The 25,035-nt window shown below is 60.9% G+C and overlaps 1 protein-coding gene across 1 annotated transcript in view; it reads right to left on the bottom strand.

Annotated features, from left to right (window-relative positions):
* Positions 1–25,035, bottom strand: part of ABCA13 (ATP binding cassette subfamily A member 13) — a 148,766-nt gene that overhangs the window by 10,093 nt on the left and 113,638 nt on the right. Inside the window, exons 47-53 of the mRNA XM_039847126.1 lie at positions 14,906–15,062; positions 11,494–11,747; positions 8,259–8,451; positions 7,099–7,208; positions 4,030–4,180; positions 1,836–1,970; positions 423–526 (exon numbers count right to left, since the gene is read on the bottom strand). Coding sequence (XP_039703060.1) covers positions 423–526; positions 1,836–1,970; positions 4,030–4,180; positions 7,099–7,208; positions 8,259–8,451; positions 11,494–11,747; positions 14,906–15,062 — 1,104 coding nt within the window. The remainder of the gene's footprint in view (positions 1–422; positions 527–1,835; positions 1,971–4,029; positions 4,181–7,098; positions 7,209–8,258; positions 8,452–11,493; positions 11,748–14,905; positions 15,063–25,035) is intronic.

The raw sequence follows: 25,035 nt of genomic DNA, 5'->3' as shown, positions 1-25,035 counted from the left end.
GTATTAGCCACACCACGGTTCCATGACGTCTAAGATCAGCACGGCTGCGCGGCCGAGGCCGTTCTGAAATCTAATTACGAGACTAACTGTGTGGGGACGAAAACGTGACGCCAAACTCAGACGCTTGCTGAGTTTTCCCTCGAGCTCACGCGCCTGCTGGGCTGAGAGGCTTGGACAACCAGGAGCTGAGAGCTGGCTGCAGAAGGCCTAGCAGGGGCTGGGTGAGACCGTGGTCCAGCCCAGACGGATGCCAGCCCAGACGGACACCAGCCCAGACGGACACCAGCTCCGCCACCTGCAGGCCAGGCAGCCTGGGTGCCATGAGCTGCTCTCTCTCTGCAACGGCATTGTGACGAATCTCGCCCCCAGGGCGGCGCCCTGGGGTGAAGGGCGGAGTGGGTGGCCATGAGGGCCGGGCTCACCTGTGGGTGGTCAGCACCACGGCGCAGCCTCTCCGCACCTCGTCCAGTATCACCTTCCACAGGACCCGCTTGGAGCAGGGGTCCATCCCTGAGCTGGGCTCGTCCTGAAGGAAAGACGGCACAGGCACGGGCATCAGGGACCCCCACCGAGTGGACAGACGCCCTGCGCGAGAGGCAGGGCCCGCTGCGTGAAGCCGGCTCCGCAGGCCCCCTCGGCAGCCGGGCACTCAGCCCCGCACCCCGAGTCTCCGAGCCTCCTCCGCCTCTGGGAACCCTCAGAACCTCTGCAAAGACTCCGGCAGCAGAAAAAGGATCCGTTTATTGAGCAACAGCAAATAAAGTGCCATTTCTTGGAGCCCGATGCTTTCTCCTTCAATAAACACTGAAGCACTTCTCATCTGAGCCACTTTTGAGAGATGCTTCTGGACTGAGTGATGCTTTCTGTGCCTTTTGTAGTCAGGAGCTCTCAACGTGTTTTTCGTAGGAGCGTGGGGTCTCATCTTCCCCAGAGAGGGCAGCAGAAGGGAAGTGAGCCAAACGTGGCACCGAGCGGGAGACAAACGCCTGGCCTTTCTGCAAACGGGTGACGGGTGCCCAGGGGGAGAGGCGGAGGCGAGGCACCGCGCGTGCGTGAGGGCCGCTGTGTCATTCCACACGCGCCTGGCCCACGTCGCTGTCAGCCTGACAGCCCCTCGTCCCCTCCCTGGGAGGACCGCAACGGCCCTCGGCGCAGGTCTCCAGGCGGACGCTCCGCACGGCGCCCTGGCAACGATGCTTATCGCGGCCACACGTGGGCTCTCTCGGGGACCCCTCTCAGCGCCCCGGCGGATGGACGAGGGGCCATGCGCACGGCGTGCGAGGCCGGTGCCGGGAGTGGCAATCACAGCCCAGACCCCGGCTGTCCCCACCTCGAGGGCTGCGTGCGCCCCAGCGGGGACCACGGGCGGCCCGCGTGTGAGGGGAGGGGCCGCCCCCGCCAGGCTGAGCGTGGGGGCCCGCGGGGGACACCGCGCCGTGTCACGTGGGCTCAGCCACGCGGCGTCCTCCGTGGCGAAAGCGTCGTCTGTGACCTGCGGGGCCATGCGGGGTCGTGCTCACTGTCAGAGGTCAGAGCCGGGGCTTGAAAGCGACATGTCGGAGGACAGATGTGCGCTGGTTTTCAGATTACTGAATTCTGGTTATTTTACTGTTTTTATGTTAAAATTTCACTGAATCTTCAACTCAATACATAAAAGTGACTACTGATAAATGAGCTTTCTTTTTAACGATGAAGGCTGCAGTGACTCTCTGGACCCTGCGTGGGACGTGCAGACCGGCGGAGGCGCGTGTCCCCTCAGAGCCCGCCCTGTGGATTCCGGGTCCCGCCCAGAGGGAGGGGCCAGGTGCCACCAGCGTGTCACGGCCGCTACTCACCAGCAGGAGGAGGTCGGGCTTCCCCAGCAGCGCGAGGGCCGTGGACAGCTTCCGCTTCGTCCCCCCGCTGTAGGTGGCCACGGGCTTGTCCACGTGGGCTTCCAGGTGTAGGCGCCTCACCAGGTCCCCAGCAACCTGGAAGAGAGGGGCCCTCTGTGACTGCATCCCCCCTCCCCGAGACCCCCCCCAATCCCGCTCCCTCCTCCCGCTGCCCCCCATCTCACATCGCGCAGCCCCTGGGGACACGGGTCGACGGGTGAACCTATGGGGCGCCCACGACCCAGCTGCTGCTGCTGTGCCTGGCGACACCAGAGTGACGGGCCGAACTCTCGGACACTGAGCCGGGTGACTCAGAGGGTCGCCCTACCTGGTCGGAGCAGGACGGGGGGTAGATGTGACTGTGGAGGTGACTAGAACGAGCCGGAGGGCGGGGGCTTCACGGGGGCGGAGAAGTGGGGGTCCGCACGCCGGAGGGGAGGGCCCGTCCCCGGGGGGCCTGCTCGGCCTCGCTGCCCGGCTCTGCCCCTGTGCCGGGCTGCTTCTTCCAGAGCAGTCTGTGTCCACCCAGCTCGGCACAGCGTAAAACCTCTACAGACCATTTATTGAACTCTTGAGGCCACAGCGGCGTCAATGTGGATTTGCTTCTTAGACAGTGTCATGTGACCAAACTAGTCAAGGTTGTATCTTAACTCAAATTTCAGAAAAGGAAAAACTCTAAGAAAATGGGCTAATAATTGAACGTCCTAAATACCTAAATAAAACGCAGCTTTAAACGAACGCACACATATGAAACAGACGAGCGAACAAACCTGCAATGACGATAGAAACAATGAAAATGAGGAAACAGTAACAACTTCGAAAAGCACCAGGACGATACTTAAGCCTCCCGGTTAGAGCTCGACACGAGCCGCTCACCACCCGGGCCAGGCCAGCAGCCCCGGCGGCAGGAACGGGGGACGGAGCCGGGGACAGGGCGGGCGTCTGGGAAGCCTGAGAGCTCCTGTCTGTCGGATCATGGCCGTCGCTAAAACTCTCGGGGGAGGACCCAGAAAGACAGCCGTGCACTGGGAGGCGACCACACCGTGACAGGACGCACCGAGGCTTCCTCGGGGACCGAGAACATTTGCAAAGGCTGTGTTTTTCTCCGGGACGAGAGGAGCCAGTTTACAGAGGAGCCGGCTTGCGGTGCCTGCCACGCATCTGTCTCTTTAATCAGGTACTAAGCCGGGAGCCGACCAGGGGACGGTGTCTCGGAGGCTGAGCCTGACGAGCGGGTTTGGTGGCCACTCCCACGGCCCAGCTGCCCCTGCTCCGCTAAGCTGGGGGGCGCCGAAGGGCCGGGCCCCTCAGGGACGCGGGCGGGTCCCTTTCGCACCCCACTCGGAAGAGCAAGGGAGTGGGGTGCCCTTGGCGCACGGAGGACGCAGCGCACGGCCCGTGCCGGCGATGCCTGTCGGTTTTGGCCCCTGCGAACACGGGGTGCCCCCCCCCTCCGCAGATCTCATTGAAACTGCACCACAGAAGCCACTTATTTCTGCCTCTTGTTTGGAATCTCGAAATGCACGGAGCACCCCGACTCTGCGGCGAGGTGCAGATGAGGCACAACTCGCCTCAAGCCCCTGCCCCTCGTGACACGCCCCTCGGGACGTCCCGAGCTGTCGGTCAAGGCGGCCAGCTCCGCTCGGCTGACCGCGGCACATGGCAAGGAGAACGCAGCCCCCCAGCTTTCCTACTGCGCCCCCTCCTCTCCCAGACGGGCGTGGGGGCCTGGCCTCCTGAGCCCAGTGGAGGGCACGCAGCAGGGAGCCGCCAGCCGCCTGTCCCTCCGGCCTGCCGCCGAGCCCACACCAGGTGTGCACCCTGCTCTGCCACCCGGGCATTCACGGCCTTCGTCCCTGAGTACAGAGTGACGGACCACGAAGGTGAGGAGACAGGCCACGAAGGGGCGAACGGGGTGCTGCTTCCACTCCGGCCACGCAGCTGTGTCACCCCGACCGGTGCTGAGCGCGTCACGTAAACGAGGGGAAACACGCCCCATCGAGGTCCCGCCGGCGCGGTCATCCCGACGACACCTCCCCGCAGCGTTCGCAGGGCGCCGGCTCCTCCTCGGGGCGACGGAGCCGTGTCGGGACCAGAGGGCTCCGGCGGGCCGAGCTCTCCGGGGGCCTCTCTGCGAAAGGGTCCAGGGCCTTACCTGGGGGATGCGCGGCGTCGGGACCCCACGCAGGCTGCAGTAGTAACGGAGGTGCTCCCAGCCGGTCAGCAGCTGGTCCAGGGCGTCCTGCTGCGGACAGTAGCCGATCCGAACCCCTGCCGAGCCGGCGGCGGACAGAGCCACGTCCTCTCTGCGAAGGGAAGCAGCAGCGCAGTGGAACGTTCCGCCTCCCGGGCGAGCAGCACCGTGTCGCCGCGCCGGCCTGTCGCCAAGTTCGCCGCGGCCGGCCTGACGCAGGACGGAACCGGCGTGCGGGAGCTCGACGCCCCGGGAGCCGCCTCGGTCGAAAGCGCTTAATGGATTTCCACTGGCATTTTAAGCATATCGCATTTAAAAAGAACACGTTAGTAGCGACAGTGGTATAAATACTCTTGCTATTTCTAAACAATGTCTTACGGAACTTAAATTCAAGAATAATGACAGTAACGTTAACAGTGTTGGTCCCTGTTTCTTGTTTGAACGGGGTTCCTTTCGATACGGTCCACTCGTACATGCGTGTCTGAGTTAGGATCCTCGTGTCCCACACGGCCTAACTCCTGTGACGACGACGGTGTGTATGTTCATTACGCTTCTTTAGTCATCGGACAAGGAAAGCGTTAACTCTCTTCATTCAAACGTACCCCTGTGGCTCTTTCCGGTTTTCCGACCGTGCGCGTTTTGCAAGATCCCACGTTCTGTATTTCACACCCCGAGTTCCTGACCGCGAGGCCGTCCCCTGGGAGAGATTGTCCTGCTGACGTATCGTTTTATTTCAGATATGCGTTTTCCTTACACCTACCTGTGGCACGTCACTATGTGGATGTTTTTGTGTTTATCTGCTTCATCGGAACTTTCATCTCCGCTAAAAGTTTGTGTTTAGCGTGTCATGCAAATGGTACTTTTTTACAGCCCACTTCCAAGTATTTGATTTTTTAAGAAAAGATAAATCCAATAGCATCTACTGCAAAATACGTGCTTGCTCTGGTTTCAAAACATGATGCCTCGCTGAGCCCTCTCTCCACGTGCTCTGCTACGACGCTGCGGATCGCTGTTTCTCTGTCTTCCATGCTTCTCTCAAATAATTCGGGGGAGGTCGAGAGCATGAGATTTAGAGTCTGAAACTTCGGCTCAAAGCCTCTGCCCCTTTCTGGAATTCTCTCTCCAGGCACGACACTTATCCCCTGAACCTCAGACCCCCCCGCCCCAGGCTCTTGGTGAATCAGCACTGCCATCAGCATTTATTCTGTCTAGGGGGCTGCAGACTCGAATGCTCTCAGGATCCAAGCTGTCGACCTGGACCTCAACGGCGCGGCAGCCTGTGGCATGGGAACCGTGACCGGCTGGGAAGCACGGTTCTGCCGAGGGGTGGTCGGTCGGGGTCACCCGCGGCGGGCCGAGCCGGCATGCGTACGACTCGTGGCCCACAGGCTCGCAGTTTGTGGCCTCGGGCGTTAAAGCAGGAGCTTGTGACTTTGAACCAAGTTTTAACAGCCAGTTTCTGAACGAAGTCTTCAGACGTATCTTATTCTCAAGTTTGAGGATGTGCATTATTAAAAATTAATAAATTAAACAAGGAAAGAGCACTCTTCCCACTGGGTGACCTCAGCGGGAAGAAACTTTAGGGTGGTGATGATCTGGATTGGTGAGTTTCAGCTCAGCAGAGATTGTCAGGAGCTTCGTGGGCTGGAAGGTTTCCATCGGCTCTCAAAGTGGTTAAAAATTCCATTGTGTTCTCATTACTCATCTAATTCCTTGAATACCAATGCACAATTAACATTAGAAATAATCAAGGTCAAAAATATAATTAATGCAAGTGTGATTTAGTCATAATTAAGCTAATTACACAGGTACCGTAGCATCGTATGAGACTCGCAGACTGGCGCAGATGCAAATTCAGTCTTGCTTTCGAAATCAGCTATTTGAATTTCATTTTCCAATTACTTTAGGAATGATGAAATGAGATGAGGAAGAGGAGAACCAGCCTTCCAGGGATGAGGAAATAAACCTTACATTTTTGTTTCCTTCTGAATTCTGCTTCTTTTGTCCATATGTACTAGCAAATAGAGACGTTATGGGGAAAAAAAAAAACCAGCCAAACAAACAAACAAAGCAGCGTCTCACTCCTGTGACCGCAGGGAAAATCAACAACACGAGTCCCAAGGAGCCTCGATTCCACGCCCGGCACAGCACGGACGGACAGCGAGCGTTTGTCGGTGCAAAGGATTAGCTGGTTACTGGGTGCTTGTGATATTTTTGAACAACTATTTCAGTTACTATATGTGAATTTATATATAAAAATCTCAAGCAGATTACTTCCAACTCTACTTAAAAATGACTCTGTGCCCGCCGCTGGACAGACTTGTGATCAAACACGGCACCAACAACTCGGTAGGAACTCAGATACCGACCCATGGGGACCGCGTGGCCGGCTCGTGGCTTTCCTTGTGCGAGGACGGTGACAGTGTCCAGAGAGCACGTCGTGTTTCAGTGAGCCTCTCCGCCGGTGTGCACACACCACGCCATTACCACGCGATGCACAACATGCACACACACGTACTCCGGCTGTTAGCACGCAACACACACGATGCAAACATGTATGCCATTACGTGCACCAGCATGCACACAGGGCACACGCAAGAGTAACACGCGCGCATGCATTTGACGCATGCACGCACACGCACACACACATGCACACGCATTACATGCACGCGACGCACAAACGCACAATACCGCGACGCCGCACACAATGACGCATTACGCACGCCATTGACACGCCATTACACACGCGCACAATACATGCATGCTATTGCGCACCATTACGCACGTACACACACGCACATGCACGTGCACACACGCATGTGCGCGCGCGCGCACACACACACACGTACACGCCGGGGCCTCACAGTGCGGAGTGGAAGCTTAGAGGTGTGGGACACAGGCCGGGACGTGGGAGGCACATTTAGAGGCAGACGACGCCCCGAGGCGTCTGTCCACGGACTCAAGGCACACGGGGCTCCCGGGCTGGGCCGTCACCGCCGCGGCGGCAAAGCGACTAAGTCTGGACGTTACCCTGTGCGAGTCCGGACGGCCGCGTGTCCCGAGGTCGGGGCGACGTCCCCGCTCAGCATCTTGAACGTGGTGGTCTTGCCGGCTCCGTTCACCCCCAGGAGCCCGAAGCACTGCGAGGGGAAAACGGGACGACGGTGAGACCCGAACGCGGCCACACGGCGTCGCGCTCGGCCGACTCCGAGGCGGCTTCGTTCGTCCGTGGTATTTGCGGACTGTCAAAATCATGCTTTTAGGTAAAGCACTTTACAGACGCCGAGAACGGCATTCGGTGGCACGATCACGTCGCGGGCGGTCGGCAGCTGAGGAGGGCGTGAGTCGGTGCCACCTGCCACGCACTCCGCCGGCTGTCACCTCGGAGGGACGGAGGGGAAACCAGCCGACTTCTGAGGCAAAGGCAGGAAGTGGCCGGTGACAGGGGAGTGACAAACCGTCACGGAAGAGCGCTTGGCGACGGGGCCCTCGCTGGCCACGCCCCATGGCACAGAGTGTGTGGCAGTCCCCGGCCACCTCGACTGGTGTCGCCGCCTCTCCGTGCCCTGAGCCCCCGCCGCCGAAATGCCTGCTGCGCGCTCGCGACCCCGCCAGCCGGCGCCCAGCACCCGGGACCCCTCGGCAGCTGGGGCGGCGCGGGCGCGAGGCCCTCTGTCACCGCGGGCTCTGCCACAGCTCACGCCCTCACGCAGACAAGCCCAGACCGGGCCGGTTCCTACGGCTCCAGCAGGGCGGATGAAGCAACTTCCGCAGAATGAACGCGGTGTCAGTGGGGACAGAAGGCGTGCGCTCCGCTCGGCGCCACGGCCGCGCTTGCCGGACGGGCTGCGGTGGCCACGTAAAGCCCACTGACGTCCAGTAAGAGTCGGGAGTGGTTTCCCGGTGCATGGGATTCATGAAGGTTTGCACGCCATAAAAAGTCGTCCCGTGGCTGAAACAATAACCAGAGCTCCTCGGCCACACGAACCCGCCCCCCATCGACCAGCAACGCGTCCCCGGCGGGGGGACCAGCGGCAGCTCCGCCCCGGCTCCGGTCCTGCCACGTCTGCAGAGAGAAGCTCCTGCGGCCGGGAGCCGCTCTTAGCACGGTGTCAGGCCGCCTGGGAGCAGCACGAGAGTGACAGCCACGCGGCTCGCCACGAACGGGGATGCAAACGGAAACGCGTTACCTCGCCCCGTGCGACGCCCACACTGACGCCGCGCACGGCCGCGCTCCTCCGGCACAAGCCCCGGTGGCTTTTGCGCAGGTCGTGCAGCACGAGGACGTCGCCTCCGGTCCCTCCCTGCAGCACCCGGACGCGCTCTCTCTCCACGTCCGCGTCCTGGCACGACGGGACTGCGCCCTGGGCGGCACGGCGGGCCCTGGGAAGGCAACATCAGAGTTAGTTCTCGCCTGGGACGGGGACCGGCAGAGTCCAGAGAGGTCAGACATCTGTGCAGACAGGTCGTCACGTCCAGAGACCCCGCAGCCCCCGCTCTGCTCACACCCCGGTCTGCCGGGCTGACCACAGGCCAGCAGAGTCCCCGTCCTCCCTGGACATCCCTCCCTGGACGTGCGTGTTCCTGAAACACAGTGTGTGGACAGACACCAAACTACAGCCACTTCCAACTGCAAAAACAAACTCAGCCCAGGCTTTGTGCTTCGTGGAAACAGAATCGATCCCAAAATTATTATAAGGGATCAAGCGGTCCAGTTAATCTTTGCAAATAGGTCATTTAATCAACTGGACTGTACAGAAAGCACCCAACACAAGGACACGGGGCTGCTGGCTTCACAGCTGGGCTGCACAGCCGGCCTGACAAGCGTCTGTCAGAGGAACAGGAATTTAATTCCTGACTCTACGCGCTCAGCATCCGAGCCACTCACGTTTCCATCCTCCTTACGACTTTCAGTCTGACACATTCTAACTCCGAGTAAATCTCCACTCCCCTGTGCGCCGTCACACGCCAAGGTGGCCAAGTGAAGGGCGCAGACCACGCGCCAGGGCTGCCTCGGATGCCCGGTCTCGTGGGTGTCGCACGGCTGGGCACCGTGCGACCGTACCGTCACAGCGTCACCCGAGCAGCTGCGTCAAGGGCACGCGGGGACTCCACGAACTTCGCGGTGTCCTGCGAGTCTCCCGCTATTCTAAGATAAACAGCTCTCTAAAACAAAATAAGATACCCGTTTCCAGCCCCGGTGCCACTCAGTACTTCCTCTGTGTGAGTGATTTTTTCTGTACCTGAAACCGCCACTGGACAAATAATTCATTCCACGTCCAAAATAAATGACGAGAAAAAACAGCGGGGCACTCGGGAGCCCTCGGTGTTCAATGCCGCTTACGTGACAGTCAGAAGCACGAGAAGTGAACGGCGGAGACGAGAGAGAACAGGGTCCCGGGGAGGGCTCAGCGCCAGGCGGGTGCCGCGCGTCCGAGGCGCCCCAGCTCGGCCAGGGAGGCGGCGGCGTCCGCGATGGTGCATCGCATCTGACGCTTTCCCGTTTGACAGCTGCCCTCACCTTTCCCACGCCGAAGCGCGCTCCTCGACCTTAGGGGATGCCGGCCTCCCAGGGCCCTTCCCGCCCCCGCGGGGACCCCGGCCGCCTGCACCCCAAGCCACCCCGTCTGCAGCTCTGGCCTCGTCTCCTTAGAGCTGCATAACACTGGGGAGCACCCCAGGGCGTCTGCCACGTGTGTGGGGGGGGTCTCTGTCTCCAGATGCACAAGTGGGCAGAGGACAAGCGACCAAGGCCACTTACTGGCCACCTCACAACAATCCAACACACGGTTCACCCCACTGCACCCCGAAACGTGCCACGCTGCCACCTTCCAGCCGACACCCACACAGCTGGCCCCAGGCCACAGAGGGAGAGCCCCGAGGGCACCGGGGGACTCCCCAGGTCCAGTGCGCCTCATATCAGAAGAGAAGGTCTCTCCTGGACCAGTGACTGTCACTGTCCAGCCGGCTCCTGGCGTGCAGAGGGCAAAGTCCAGCTGCAGACTCCAGGAGAGAGAACAGGAAGGACTCCCCAAAACCCACCCAACCTGACCGCCGTGCAGCCGGGCTCGGGGCCTAACGGGTCCCGGATTCTGACCGCCGTGCAGCCGGGCTCGGGGCCTAACGGGTCCCGGATTCTCAGTCAAAGCCGAAGGGGACGGGGGCTGCGTAGGGGAGGCCGGGGCAGGGACGTGGGCCGCTTGCTGGGCACGGGCGCCCAGCTTCAGGTGCTGGCCCTGGACACACCACCTCGCTGGAGAAGGCAGGAGCTGCCCGTCCCGGACGCAGAGAGCAGGGCCTTCCCCTCGCCCCCCGCGATTCAGCCACGGCAGCTCACCACACTGCACGGGGGCACCTGGCGTCCAGCAGAGGCGAGTAACGTGTCAGTAGTGGGGACTGACAGTGACGGGCTGTGGCAAAGACGTTACATGGCACCGCGCCAGCCCGGGGACACAGCGAGGGGCAGGGGCAGGTGCGGGGACGGGAAAGGCCGGTCCACGCCGCTGACCAGAGCAAGAGTCGTCCTTGGGGCTGGAGGGAGCATCACCGAGCGCTTCACTGAGCATGAGGTGCCCTCAAGAGGCCTGGCAAGCACCTGGACTCCACCTTCTAGACAATGATCTGCTCAGATCTAGATTTTAAAAAGAAGTTAAGTGGGTGAAACTGTCATTGTGACAGCCACCTGTAAGGGGGCGGCAGGCAGCTCGTGTCCAAATAAGCTTAAATTCCATGCTCTGTAACGTTCATGTTGAAAAGGAACAATGGATACTGACCACTGAGTAAAGGGGATGGAACGTGCGGAAGCCTCCTCTTCAAACAAAATCTTCCACTGCTATAGGAGAGTGGAGAGCCCCAAAATCCACCCAACAGGATTCCACATCGTAGTTTTAAAATATTAAGCTAATGACAGGAAACTGCAGGCTCGATTCTGTTTGAAAGGCGCTCGGAATTCTATCCCGGACTCAGCCGGATGCTGGAAATCTAGATTCCAGAGACCGGTCGGACTTGGGGTCCATAACAGGGCCGTAGGGAGCGACGTCAGTGCGTGGTGGCGTAAGTCACCCTCCGTTTTGTCCCCCTTCTGTGACAAGTCCCTAGGCGTCTGTCCACGAACGGAGGTGCCTGTGCGGGGTGGGTGGGAGCCAGCACCGCACAGCCAGGAAACGCACCCTAAAGAGCCTGAACGGGAGCCTCTCTGAGGCTGAGCGGGACCCACGTAAAATAGCCAGAGTGTGTCTTTTTAACTGTTAGCCGCTTCTCCAGGGGCCCTAATTAGAATCTTCTCCACGCAGGATCCCGCACCCCGAAACGAGTCAGGGGATCCCGGCCCGGGGCTGTGGGAGAGGCACAGCGTGGTCACCTCGCAGGCCGGCGCCCGATCCCTCGACATCCTCCGGCTGGAGTCCAGCCCAGGCCAGGACTCACCTTGACCTGTGCACCAGGTCCCAGTGCAGGAGGACCCTCAGGACGAGCAGGACGGTGCCCTGCGCGGCCAGGAGCACGAAGAGCCAGCCCAAGAAGCTCATCTCGAAGGGGCTCGCGTAGGCGTCCACGCCGAAGCCGCGGGTCAGGTCGTGTCTGATCTGGTTGTAGCAGAGCTCGATGAGCCCCTGGCCCAGGCAGAACTGCGGGAACACGGCGAAGGCCCACTTGAGGGCGTCGTAGACGTCCTGCAGGTTCTGTGCGGGCGGAGGGGGAGGAGTCACGCGGAGGCTCCTCGCATCGCCCGCGCCCCCTCGCTGGCCCCGCATCTGGGGCCCCCCTACTTCCCTCCCCCGGTGCCGGCCCAGCCGCTGGCTACACGGCGAGGGCCGGCACCGCACGCTGCGGTTACGGCGAGCCTGCCCCTGGCTAGCCTGCCCGGGACCGGACGCCTCTCCTCAAGCAAGACGCCCCCAACGGAATGCGCCGGGCCCCACGCATGCTCCCGCCTCATGAACGCGCTTCACGCTTCTGCCCCGGCCTCCCCAGAACGGGAATGCGCGCCACGCCTGCTCCCCCGCCCCAGAACGGGACGCGCGCTTCACACTTGCCCCCGCCTGTCCCTGCCCCTCTAAGAATGGGAATGCGCTCCACGCCCGCCCTGCTTGCTCCCTCAGAATGAGAAATGCGCCGCCCCACACCCTGCCCTCCCGCCTCCCCACGGAACGAGAATGCACGCCTCCACGCCTACCCCGCCTCAGAACGGAATGCGCCGCTTCACTTCTACCCCCAGAACGGGAATGCGCTGTCCCATCGTTTCTGCCTCATCCCCCCAGAAGGAGAATGCACGCCCCACGCCTGCCCCGCCCTTGCGTTTGGAAGCGTGTGGCTCGCTGGTTCATGGGGTCACAGCCGCAGGGGAGCTCAGGGTGACTCGGACCCCGAGTCACCCACGCCCGGTTTAGTGGAGATCTGCAAGGCTTTTTGGACTTCAGAGTCGACGCTGCAATGAGTCGAGAGTTTCGGGGCTGTTGGGGTGGAATGAACATGTTTCTCAGGCGAGGAGAACATGAATTTGGAGGACTCAGGGGCAGAATGCAAGGGACCGAATGTTTGTGGCCCAAGAATTCGTATGCGGAAGTCCCCCCGTGATGATATCGGGGTGCGACGATATCGGGGTGGCCACATGGAGGTGAAGGCATGAGGCAGTGCCCTGGTACTGGGGTTCGTGTCCTTTATGCGAAAAGGAAGAGACATCAGAGCTTCCTGTGTGTTGTGTGGGGACCCGGGGAGAAGGTGGCCACGTGCGCGCCCGCTGGAGCGGCTCCGCCTGACCGCTGGCGCCGTCACCCTGGAGGTCCAGCCTCCAGCACTGAGGGACACGGGTCTGCCGTGTGGGCCGCCTGGCCTGCAGCGCTGTGACCGCAGCCCGGGCTACGACGTACGGGTACGAGCAACAGCCGCAGGGGGACGTGGGTTTTAAACGAGTGGACCACACGAGCTGTGACCGCGAGCAGGTACGCGACGGGTGAAGCGCCCGGCGGACAGTCCGCGTGCAGGGGGCGGTACATACACGTCCTTGTCACCCCGAGCCTATCAGACGGAGGGGTGTGGCGGGGCAGACGGTGAGGGAGGAGGCGGGGGGAGATCCGACGGCACGGAATCGTGGAGACAGAACGAGAGGAGACAGGCTGCGTGTTTGCACAGCGTAATTTTTAAATCGAATATATTTTAAAAATTGAGCAGCCCCTATAAATTTAATTACTGTCGTTACCATCTGGTGCTGTATAGAGATCGGTTTTGTTTTGCAATGAGATTCAAAGCGTTAGAACATGCGTCGCAGCCCAGCGGGCGCCTCCGGCTCGGGGACCCTCACTGCCCTGCCCCCCGCGACCAGCCCGGGCCCGAGGAGGAAGCGGCATCCCAGGGCTGACCTGGCCGGACGGGCCTGAGACCGCGGCCTCCCTGCAAGCACCCTTCCCGGAGAACTCACGGGGCCGCCGGCTCGGGGGACAGGGTGGGACCCAGACTCGCGTGCGACCAGCTTTCTCCCCGTGTGCTCAAGGCCGACGGCGATGTAAGTGACAGCCTTCTCCAAAGGAGCAGAAGCATTACACCACCGACGGCGTCACGGCCGTGTCGTGGACGTTAAAGGGCCCGCTTAGAGTCCGTCACCCTTACGTTTCATAGCAGGCAGTGCCACTGGTCCCCTGCGATGCAGACTGATGCCCTAACTAGGAGACGCGTCCCGGCCGGTGCGGTTTGGGGCGGCAGGCTCCGGGGCCTCGAGAGCAGCGCTCGGCTGTGGCCCGCCGTCTCCTGCACATAGACACTGGAAGAACTCGGAAGCACCGCCTGACGTTGCCTTGGTTCCTGCCCTGACCGACCGCCATTCCCGACGGATGTCACCCAGCCCTCGAGGGGCCCGCTGCCCCCGCTTGGCAGAAAGCCACGTCCCCGGGCCAGCGACGTCCGCAGGGAAAGGCTCCCTCTTACTGGTAACTCAGGGCTGTTAGCTAAGGAAGCGACACGTGAACGACGACAGCTTCAGATGTGACGAGGACGACGGTGTCTGCTCCAGGGCGAGCAGAGGGCAGGACACTGAGTCAGCAAACGGGTCACGTGCAGCGGGAGCGGAGAAGAGAAAGCCACGTGGGAGGGGCGGAGCCCGGCCCGGGGGAGGCGGCCTTGCAGCGTCCCCGCTGAGCGCGGGCAGCTGAGGACAGCAAGGCCAGGCGAAGCTGCAGCGGCCGGCGCAGGCCCCCCGGGCACGGGGAGAGGAACGCGGGGGACGGGTGCCACGTGCCAGCAGTCAGCAGACCCGGACGCCTGGAGGGCATGGTGCCCGCAAGGGGACACGGTGACGCCCAGGGCCGGCTGCAGGGGCCCCGAGGGAGGCAGGGCACTCGCCAGCCCCACCCCCCCGGGACGGCCCTGCGTCCCAACGCTCCGGAGAGTCCCAGGGGTCACAGGGAGGTGGCAGCGACAAGGCCACACGGACCGGCCAGTCCACCCCCCGGGACGGCCCTGCGTCCCCAGTGTTCCAGAGTGTCCCAGGGGACACGGGAGGCAGCGTTGGTAAAGCCGCCTGGACCGGCCATGGTCTGGGACTGCGGTCAGCACTGCGCCGATCCTGCCCAACAGCTCCAGTCCCCACGAGCGACCGCCCCGCCCCCCCCGCCACGACGCCTGGGCCCGTCACCCACACGTCGACACACGGGGGCGCAGCGAGCGTGTCCGTGAGGCTGCCTGCATGCCCCTCACCGGCCGCCACCAGGCACGGACGTCCATCAAACACGGCGGCGTCTCCCGGAGGTTACAGACGCCAGCTCGCCGCCACCCAGCTCCGGTCAGAAAAGCAACAGAACAGGCTCGTCCGCAGGGGCCCCGGATACACCCGGCTGCAGCCACTGACCTGGGCCTTGGAGAGGATGGCCAGCAGCCGGGACATGGTGGTCATCAGCATGGTGCAGAGGCCAAAGATGAAGTTCAGCGAGACATACGAGATGAAGGCCATGTCCGGGCTGGAGAAGATTCTGGATGTCAGGTACATCCACGGGAGCGTCGCGTACCTGGAAGGCAGGTGGAAACGCATGTTTATCTTCCCGTGACGTCCACTGACGCGCTGCGTCGTCGGGGGCATTTTTCCGGCCTGGCCATTTTCCTTCAGGTAGGGAATCATTTTTTGGGGCTTTGGGGGGCCCCGCACCCCTGGGCAGGCTCGAGAGCTGGGTCACGTCACACGTGGGCCTGGACCTGCAGCCCACCACCGTGACGGCGTCAGCAACGACCCCACCGTCTCCGCCCAGAGGCGCACGCCTGGGCCAGCTCTGCGCTCCGATCACCATCGGTAAAGCGGGAGTAACACCTGCTCGTCAGTGAGAACCAAACGCTGTCAAGAGTGCGGAAAGCTGCAGAGCCCTGTGCGAAAACGGAGCGTGGAGACAAACGGAACACGCCCCCTCCAGCGTGCGCTCGTGCTGGGCGCCAAGCCGCACGCCCCACGGGGCCCTCAGGCCCCCCACACTCCACGACCTGCAGGCAGGTGCTAGGCTCCCGCTGTACAAATGGACAAAGGGATCACCAAGTTAAATGGCCCGAAGAGAGTCCCACAGCCACGGAGCAGGTGAGGCAGAAAACGGGGTTCGCCCCCTCTCGTGTGGCCCCAGAGTTGGGTGGTAGGGGGCGCCACCCCCTTTTCAAATGACATCCAGACCTAAGAAACCCCCCAGGAGATCCCCGAAATGAGAACGCCTCTCTCCTTCCCTCCTCTACGCCCTCGAGCGGGGCGTCGACCCCTCAGGCTCTCTCTGTCCCCACACCCCTGTGCCCACAAAAGGACTCAGGCATCTCAATTAGGTCCCCAGTAGCAGAGGAGCCACTTACTCTAAATCACAGCTTCTCTCGCAAAGCCCAGTCTGTTCCCACATGCCGTCTGCCACCCACGGCAGACTTGTCATCACGCTTTTCAGAGTGACTTAATGGCTCCACCTGATGCCTGGGGTTGCCTTACTGTGTCCACCAGCTCTGAAAAGCACGGGACTTCGAAGGGGTGCCGGGGGGCTCAGCCCTCCAGACAACTATTACCTGAGTACAGTTCGTCCCCACGGGAAAACCGTGACATTAGAATGTGCCCCTGCGTCAGGAGACACACCTTGTACGTCAGGAAATGTAACGAATGTGCAATTTGATGCACGAAATCATACGATCTGCCTCGTCACGTGGACGCGAAAACAAAACATTTGCGCTTCGAGGCAGCGAGGGGAAAAGCCACGGCTCTCAGACGGGGGCCACGCCAGACGCCGACGCCCTCGTTCATAATTACACTGAACTCGTTACCGAAGAGGCGGGTCACGGCTTCTTGTCCGTCAGCGCCACAGAGAGAAGCCGGACCACGAGCTCACGCCCACCTCACCCCAACTCCTCCCTCCTGCACGATCCCGTCTGGGCACAAAGCAGGTGCCGTGTGGGCCACGTCACTTAAATATCTGGACAGCGGATCTCAGCTTCGGCCAAGCGGAAGGGAGAGCAGACGGCAGCGACGCCCCACGGTGCGGCTGACAGAGGTGTCAGCGGCTGTGCAGCCATTGGGCCCCTCACCGCGTGTTTATTAGTTACCGTCAGACACTTGGCTCCGGTCACCGTGCTGGCGGCTCCAGGCTCCCTTTTTTTTTTTAAGAAAAATATTCAATGCGTAATTTATTTTTTAGCGAAACCTGTGGTGGCCTTTAACTATCCCCACTCTCACCGAAACACAGTATCTTTCCATCGAGTTTAGAATTCGCTGGATACTGTGTACTGTTCCCGTTGATTCCAGAGTCCTAGTTTTTCTTCCCTTTGAAAACGGGCCCCTCCCCCACGCCGCACGAACTCTCCAAGATGCCAAAGAGGCTTCTGTGACCTCAGCGTCACTGTCCTTTGGCACCAAACAGGACCTGATGTGTCCGCAGGGTTTCGGATTTGTACGAGCTAAGCTCTTCTTTCTGACGTTTCTAGGTGACATTGCCTCCTTGCTGGTGCTAAACCTCTCCTTTTCCCAGTGTAAACAGCGACGTCCCCAGGCTCCTGGGCGCCCTCGCCCCCCCGTCTCTCGTGAGGCTGTTCACCTGTCGGCACCCTCGTCCCTCCGGGTCTCAAGCGTTAAGCAGCCCCTCTCTGCCGGCCGCGTGCTTGGGGCCGAGCCCCTCCTGAGACAGTTTCTGGGCTCCCTGCACCTCCGGGTCCGTGTGGGGACAAGGGGGACCGGCCAGGGCGCACGGAGCTGGTGGCACCGCACACACCCCCACCCCGCCTCCTGCGGGGGTCGGCGTCCTGGGGCCGCGAGCCTGGCCGGCTACGGCGGAGGAAGAGCCGCCGCCGGAATGTGACCGGGACGGCCCTGCCCCCGGGGCCGACCGACCGCCACGCTGGACGTGCCGGCCGGACACGCTCCGCACCCCACCTCCTCCTCCGTTCCAGCTTCTCTCTTCCCGCCGCCGCCTACCCCGTTTCCCTTCCTGCAGATGCAGCTCATGTGAGGGAAGACCATCAGGTGGAGGGGTTTAGAAGAGTGGGGCACTCACTGAAGCTGCTGGGCGCTGGGTCCCCCTTGTAGGGGTTTTCTGCTCCCGGGGCTTCTGCTCCAGACACGGCCGTTGCCTTGCACCCGCCGCTCCCCACACGCACCCGAAGAGCAGCAGCAGGAGGGCCGTGGCCGCCAGGTTCGCCCGGAAGGTGAAGGCCGGCAGCTGGAAGGCGGCGATGACCGCGATGCTCAGGCAGACGGACACGCAGTGCAGGAGCTGGGGGGCGACAGGGAGGGGCTGTCAGTCACGCCGCCGGCCGCGGGGAGCAGCTGCCCCTCTGTGTGCCTCTGGCCTGTGGCCTGTCCATCTTCCCCGGCAGGAAGCCATCGTCAGCGACCGACAGTGATACAGAGAGGTGCCTTTCTCTGAAACACGTTCGCCAATAAAATGATCCCTTCTTCTGTGTTCTGACGCATCCAACGACCCCGAGACACACACGTGTGCACACACGCACGTGCACACATGCACTCACGCACTTACACATGCAGGCACATGCACACCCATGCACGCGCACACACGCACGCACTCTTACACACAGACACGCACATACAGATACACACGCTTACACAGACACACACACACACACATGCGCACACACCTACACACACACGCAGATCCCCAGCGTGCAGGCGCACGGGACGTCCCTCCCAAAACCTACCATGTCATACAGGAAGTTAGTGAACCAGTACGTTCCGTAGCCAAGGCCACTTATGTGCTGCAGCCGCTTGGCCCCGGTCACCCTGTCCCTCACGGCAGAGCTGCCAATGGACGCGGACAGGATGGAGAACCCCAGCACGATGCAGAGGGCCACTCCGCACTGACGGATGCTCTCCAGGCTGCAGGCAAGGAGGACGGCCGTCAGGTGGTGCCGAAGGACCTGAGCCCCCTCCCGGCAGCGAGAAGCGGCGATGGGCCCGGCGGCAGCGAAACCCCGGCCGAGGCCGAGGCCGAGGCCGGGCGCTTCCTGCCTCTGCGATGCTCGTCCTCACGCTCCGCACGCGCCGTCCCCGCTCAGGGCATGTGCAGGAGCGGACGCCCCCAAGGGGCTCAGGGCCGCCCTCCGGCCTGCCCGCCCACCCCCGCAACTCACATCTTGTCCTCGTCCAGGAAGGCCCCTCCGTACGGGTGGCTGTAGAGCGTGATTCCTGTGACAGACAAATCGGGAAGTGAGCCCGCGAGCCCCCCCCGCGGTCACGGACGGCCCGCGGTTCAGGCTTCTGTGCCCACGCCGTGCCTCCCACCGGCGCCCAGGAGTGGCGACCCCAGCGGCCCACCCAGCACACACATGCACGCACACTTACAGACACGCACACACAGACTCACACACACAGACACACACACCGCTCGTGCTGGGCCTCTGCCGTCACCACCGCCACACGGACCCGGCAGCCACCGGATGCGTATCCTGCGACAGGCCCTGTGCTGACACCTGAGCGCATTCGATCGTCCCATCCTTCGAGCTTCCCCGTGGCCTAAGTAACATGCTACCCGTACTTCACGGGAGGAAAACGGGCCCAGAAAGGCTGAATAACAAAATGCAAAGGGGGTAATTGGACGGGGACCAGGCCGACACTCAGAAGCCGCCTCCCGGCCACGTGATCCAGGCGGAAACAGAGCCGTCCCGCGGGCCCCATTGTGTTTTGTGATTTGTTCTTTCCTCCTCTTCTTGGAGCCTGCGCATCAGTGTGACGCCGGCAGCCAGTATGGAGAAACCGTCATCAACTTCTCATTCAAAGGATTTCATCCTGAAGGCTGCTCGTGACATCACGGGGCTGTGCCCGCTCCCAGCAAACTCCAGCCAGTACGGCATCCAGAACGCCGTAGCTTCCGGCGGCCACCTCTGTGGCATCTCACTGTCAACTTGAGACTGACCACCCCTCCCTTTCCTGTTGGCTGCTGCAAACGTTGGGCACTGAGTGCGCGGCCTGTGCGTGGAGACCGGCCGCCACCTCCTCCCTCGTGGGCCCAGCCCCGGGCCAAGGCGAGCTCTCCCACCGCGGAAGCAGTGCTGGGAGCTGCTGTCCCCCAGGTCCCCACACCGTTCTCCAGAACTGTCCTTCGATTGTGAATTGGTGCTGTCCAGACGTTCACGCCCAGGCTCTCGCACGTGTGCTGAAGGCCCACTGGGCGGTGTCCGGGCCCCCGGCTTGACTTGCACATTCGTCATACCCTGAGTGGTGTGGCCTCGGGCCCTCGCCTGCGTGGACCCAGAGACCCGCCTGTCTCCCTGACCTGACTCCCGCTCGCCCGGAGCCGTGGAGCGAGGGTGCCCGGCCCTGCCGGCGGCCTCTGCAGAATGTGTCACGGCCACACGCGGACCTCTGCTCCTCGGCTCCACTACGTGAGGCCGACATCACAAATTACGTCCTCATCTATCACATCCGCTAACACAGATTTATAATTACGTCTCACGCTTCTGCCTCCAAATCCGGCAGAGGAATGAGAAGCAGAGTCGCCCTGCGATGACATCGTCTTTGTATCCGCACAGCCCGCGCGCTTCCCCTTAGCCAGCGAACCTTACGCTCCCGCGCGGCGCAAGCTGCCGTGGGGCGTCCTTGAATTTCAGCCCGAAGGACTCCCTCAGCATGTCCTACAGGGCAGGTCGCTGCCCGCACAATCCCTGCTTTTGTTTGCCTGGAAATGTCTTAGCTTCTTCCTCATTTTCGAAGGTCGGTTTTGGCAAATACGAAATTCTCGGCTGGCACTGTTTTTCTTTCGCACTTGGCGGGCGCCCTCCACTGCCTCCTGGCCCTCAGACCTCTGCTAGTATCTCGCTGCGGGTCCCTTGGGGGTGACGAGCCGCTTCTCTTTCTGCTTCCAGGTTTAATGTACTTTAACTTAATTGCAGCTACTCTGCTCCCTCCGCCACGCGTCGTGATGGGCGGGGAAAGGGGAGGGGCTTGTCGGTGTCTCCAGCGCGGGGTAAGTAAGACCCGCAGAAACGGTCTCTGAAAGCCGCAGCGGGAAGCTGCCGAGGACCGGCGGGAGGGACCCGGACCCCAGGAGACGGGGGAGCAGGGCGCCCTCCGGTTCCCGTGGCGACCGCGCCGCTGACTCGCCTGTCCGGTTTTCCGAATCTGCGGCACATTTTCGTCTCCGTGAGTGCGCCGACCACTGTCCCCTTCCTTGAAAAGGCCTCTTTCTCTTGACTTATTTCTTACGTCATCAGTACTGACCAATGCGTCGTTCACTCTTAAACTCTCAGGTTTCGAGGTCACTCTTCCCCGCCCCCGGCATCGCCGCCTCTCCCACCAGCCATGCTCGGCGGTATTTCTCTCCCGATCCGCCCAGCCGCACCTGGGCCGCCGCCAAGCTGTGAGCGCCACTGGGTCACTGGAGTGCGATCGGCCCCCTCCCCTTACCACGTGGCTCCAGACGATTCTTTCTCTACAGCCCAGATCGTGTCATTCCCACCCTCAAACATTATAAGGCCGCCTACTGCCCATCAAGCGAACGCCGTCCTCGCTCTGTCCAGCTCAGGCAGAGTCCAGCCTCAGACGAGACGCCGAAGCCCGAGCCTCACGCTCTCCTTCACGGCGAGGTCCTGGGGTCCCTCCTGCCACCACCCCCAACACCAGTCGAACTGCCCCAGGCCCAGAGTTAGCGACCGCGCCGCGGAGCGTGCTCGCCACAAGTGACCGCCCAGGTGGAGCAGGAAATGAGGCTTCGTCGTCAGCTAGACCCAGGGTCAGGTCACGGCCCACCACCCAGCTTGCTCAGAGCCACGGCCGGTGGGCGACGTCTCTGAACCTCAGTCTTCTGCTCAGCAAAGTGGGCCAGCGCGGCCCACCTCACGATGCTGGCGGGAACACTGAACGAGACCGTGGTTGTCGCCGCACACGGGGCCCCGCACATTTCAGATGCTGGAAGCATCGCTCTGCCGGCCCCGCCTGCAGGACTTCGAGCTCTGAGCTTTCCTTGGGTGTGCGCGTTTTTAATGTTTTTCAGTTGTATCTATTATTCCGAAATAATTACACTAGCACAAATACTTGAATCTGTCTTATTTTTAAAACGGTGGCGAAGGGAAAACACATATGGAAGAATGCGATAAGGCTGGAGCACGTCGCGGTCACCGTGTACCATCTGTTTCCATGTGAACCGATGCCGCGACAAAGACGTTTGTGCATAAACAGACGAGCCCTGTTGGCACGTGCACCTCTGTTTTCTTTCTTTCCTTTTTTTTTGTTTTAGAAACAATGGACTTGAAAAGTTACGACTTATCCCACCTAAGCGAATCACAGACCATCTCCTCAAGCAAATCAATGCACCTCGCATTCCAGAAACGAGCCTGTGTCATTTACCAAAGGAAAAAGCACAGGTAGAGACCTCGCGATCGACACAGGTAACTGACGGGCTGAGCGCCCGGCAGGAAACAAATCCCGGGTGCGTCCCCAGAACCGCGGGTCCGCGGTGTCCCCCGCACTGCCCCACAGGGCCGAGCCCTGAAGGAGAGAGCCGTTCTCGCTTCTGCGTGGACATCACCAGCAGAGGACTCTCGAGTCACCTCGTTCCCTCCCTCAGACAGATCAGGTCACGATGTCCAGACGGTAAAAACATCTCGTGACACAAACGAGGACAAACAGGGCCCACGACTTTGTCCACATGGGACACGGGCCGGCCGCCCGGGAGAAACCGTCTCGCCGCTGGCGACCTTCCTACTCGGAATTCCTTCTGCTTCTTTCACTATTAAGGACACTGCGTTTTGAAAGTCGTGAGTCACAGCGCGTGAGAAACGCCATTACCGTATTGTCTCCAGTCCGCGGCGGGGGGCAAGAGCCTCCACAAAATCAGGTTGTTCAGGTGATTTAAGTAGGACGGCAGGGAGTGAAAGCCCTTCTGATTATACCACACCTGAAAAAGAAAGACAGGTGAGTGGCGCTCACGGAGTCCGTACCGAAGCCGGCCCGTCCGCCGCTCCCAGAAACGAGGGACGCGCCGCCCATGGACTTGAGTGGCACCTGGGCACAGCCGTGTCCCCGCGTCCCCGCCTGGCTGACAGCGAGCGGTAAATTCCAGTCTGCTCCTTTTAGTCATATCTCAAGCATGCAATTTACAGCTAAAAATAGATTAATTTCCCCCAGAACAAATGTGAATGTTGCTCTATAATTATGTTCTCACGGAGAAAAAAGAACCTAAGCCCATCATTTCTTTCTTTCTCAGTTGGGAAGCTAATGAAATTTGACCTGCAAATGAAAAGTGGAGAAAATGATTTTAAAAAAAGAAAAAAGAAAAGAAAAAAAAAGATTACTTTCAAATTAATAACTGAGCATGGAACATTATTTCTCAAAATAAGTTGAAGGGACCGTTTGCCGAGCGCGGAGGACAGAGGCGTGCTCGCCGGGAGGGGACGGGGAGGGGGGACAGGCAGACGGCGGTCACAGCAAGACCACAGCAGCAGAAAAACTGCTAATCGAACCATCGGACTCTGTATTTCAAAATATCATTATTTGAAGGAAAACTTTTAACATTAGACGGTCGGTTTGGAGGGCCGGTGGGTGTCGTCAGGAAGTGCAGTGAGTTGACTGCAGGTTCCGGTCTCCGTGTAACTGACCGGTGGCTCATCTCTCCGGACGACGCCACCTTCTGCGACACAGAAGCCTCTGCAGCCAGAGCCGCTGCCCAGAGAGGGAAGGTTGGGCCTGCTCGACGTGTCACAGTCACGCGAAGCTGGACCAGGTCCCCAGTGCCCTGCCCTCTGCCGCAAGCCCGCCTCGCCACAGGGTGACCGCTCAGTCTCTGGCTGGGGCCCCGTGTGGCGATGCTGTGCTCATGGGAAACGCTGGGAAACACGCCAGCGCCTGTACCCACAGAACACGCTGTGTCCCACAGGACGCACCCCACGGTTCCTTCCCACCCTCCCCCGCTCCACTAAGTGACCCAGCACAGGCCCAGCCGAGGCCGTGGGAGCCCCCATGCATCACCCCGCCTTCAAACGCTCCCCAAGTCCGCAGAGGGTCCCCGCCAAGCCTTCGTGCGTGCACCCAGGAGGTGCCCCCCGCCCTGCCGGGGCCCACTGTCCACGGACCCCAGGGCTGGGCGGAGCCGGTGCCCAGGGCTGAGCCTGCGTTGATCTGAGAGTGCAATTGTGTGACAAAGACCTCTGAGATGCAGATGTGAGCTCAGACCCGCGGGTGAGTGTGAGTCTCTGAGATACAGGTGTGAACTCAGGTTCGCAGATGAATGTGACGCCTCAGTGTAAGAGTGCCTCTCTGAGTGCAAAATTTGGCCACAGGGGCCTGCAGACCACTCGCGTGTCCCTCTGCTCCTTACTGTCCACCTGGCAAAGGACCGACAGAGTCTCAAGGAACGAGTTAGAGATGCTCTTAAACGTTCAGTTTTTCTATGCACTGGCCTTTACATGGGAGAAATTTTACCAATTCTTTAAGTGAGCAATGTATCATTTCGGGTGATCTTAAAATTAACATTAAGGACTTAACGGGGTTCAAAGGAAGAGTGCACTCCCTCCTCCTCTTCTTCCACAAGGTCCCTCCCACTTCCCTTCTCTCTCTCTCTCTCTCTTCTCCTCTCTGCTGTTCTCTCTGCTCTGGGATACTGCTGGGGTTCCCTGCCTGGCTGGCCTGTGGATATGATAAAACCAGTAACTGAAGAAGGCAGTTTTTTTTGGGATACATGGTGACACCTTCCTGAATGTTCCTGCACCTTCTGCTCTGCAGGAAAGTGAGTCAGAGTCCCTGAGAGCAGCTACAGTCGTATAGAAATGTCATGTAGCTCAAGACAGGCTGCTCCCCATTGGTATGGCTCCCTGACAGGCGTGTCTCATTGCAGGCGGTTCCCTGGTGACAGGCTTAAGCCTCCGACCAGCGGCCCCGCCGCGACAGGCTGCTCCCCACAGGCTGCATGTCTCAAGACACATGCAGCCTCAGACAGGCTGGGCTCCCACCCAGGCTGTTCAAGAGGCGTTTCCCCAAGACAGGCGTGCTCCCTCAAGACAGGTGGTCTGGGGACCCAGGCTGCATCTCAGATTGGCATGGCTCGACCAGGCTGGGTTCCAAGACAGGCTGCTCCTCCCCGGGCAGACAGGCGGCTCCCACCCAGGCGGCTCCCGCACAGGCGGCTCCCGCACAGGCGGCTCCGCCTGAGAACAGATCGCCCGCCAAGGGCCGGTGGGGACAGGCCTTCGGCCCCTCTGTGTGAAGCACACACTCCAGAGGGTGTTTTGATTAAACAGCTAAACGCTCAGGCATGAATGAACCGACCATACAGGTCCCATGAGGCACCTCCTACGACATCATGACCTTGTGCACATTAAGCCTATTCCTATGCAAATTTCCACCTTCTCTTCAAAGAGGCTACAAAACCCACACAACCTTTGATGACTAGACCGCAAAGGCCAACGTGAAAGGCTGGCGCCCACGACTGGACGGTTAAGGCGGTAACTCGACCCGACGCCGGCTACCAGCAGCACCATGGGGACCACAGGTCCAGGCGCACCGCGCGCCCTCACCGGAGAGCCCACGCC

Source organism: Pteropus medius, unplaced genomic scaffold (genome assembly GCF_902729225.1).
Source record: "Pteropus medius unplaced genomic scaffold, Ma_sr-lr_union100, whole genome shotgun sequence".
NCBI lineage: Eukaryota > Metazoa > Chordata > Mammalia > Chiroptera > Pteropodidae > Pteropus > Pteropus medius.
Note: the sequence above shows the minus strand (reverse complement) of the source record. Positions and strands in the feature narration are given on the sequence as shown.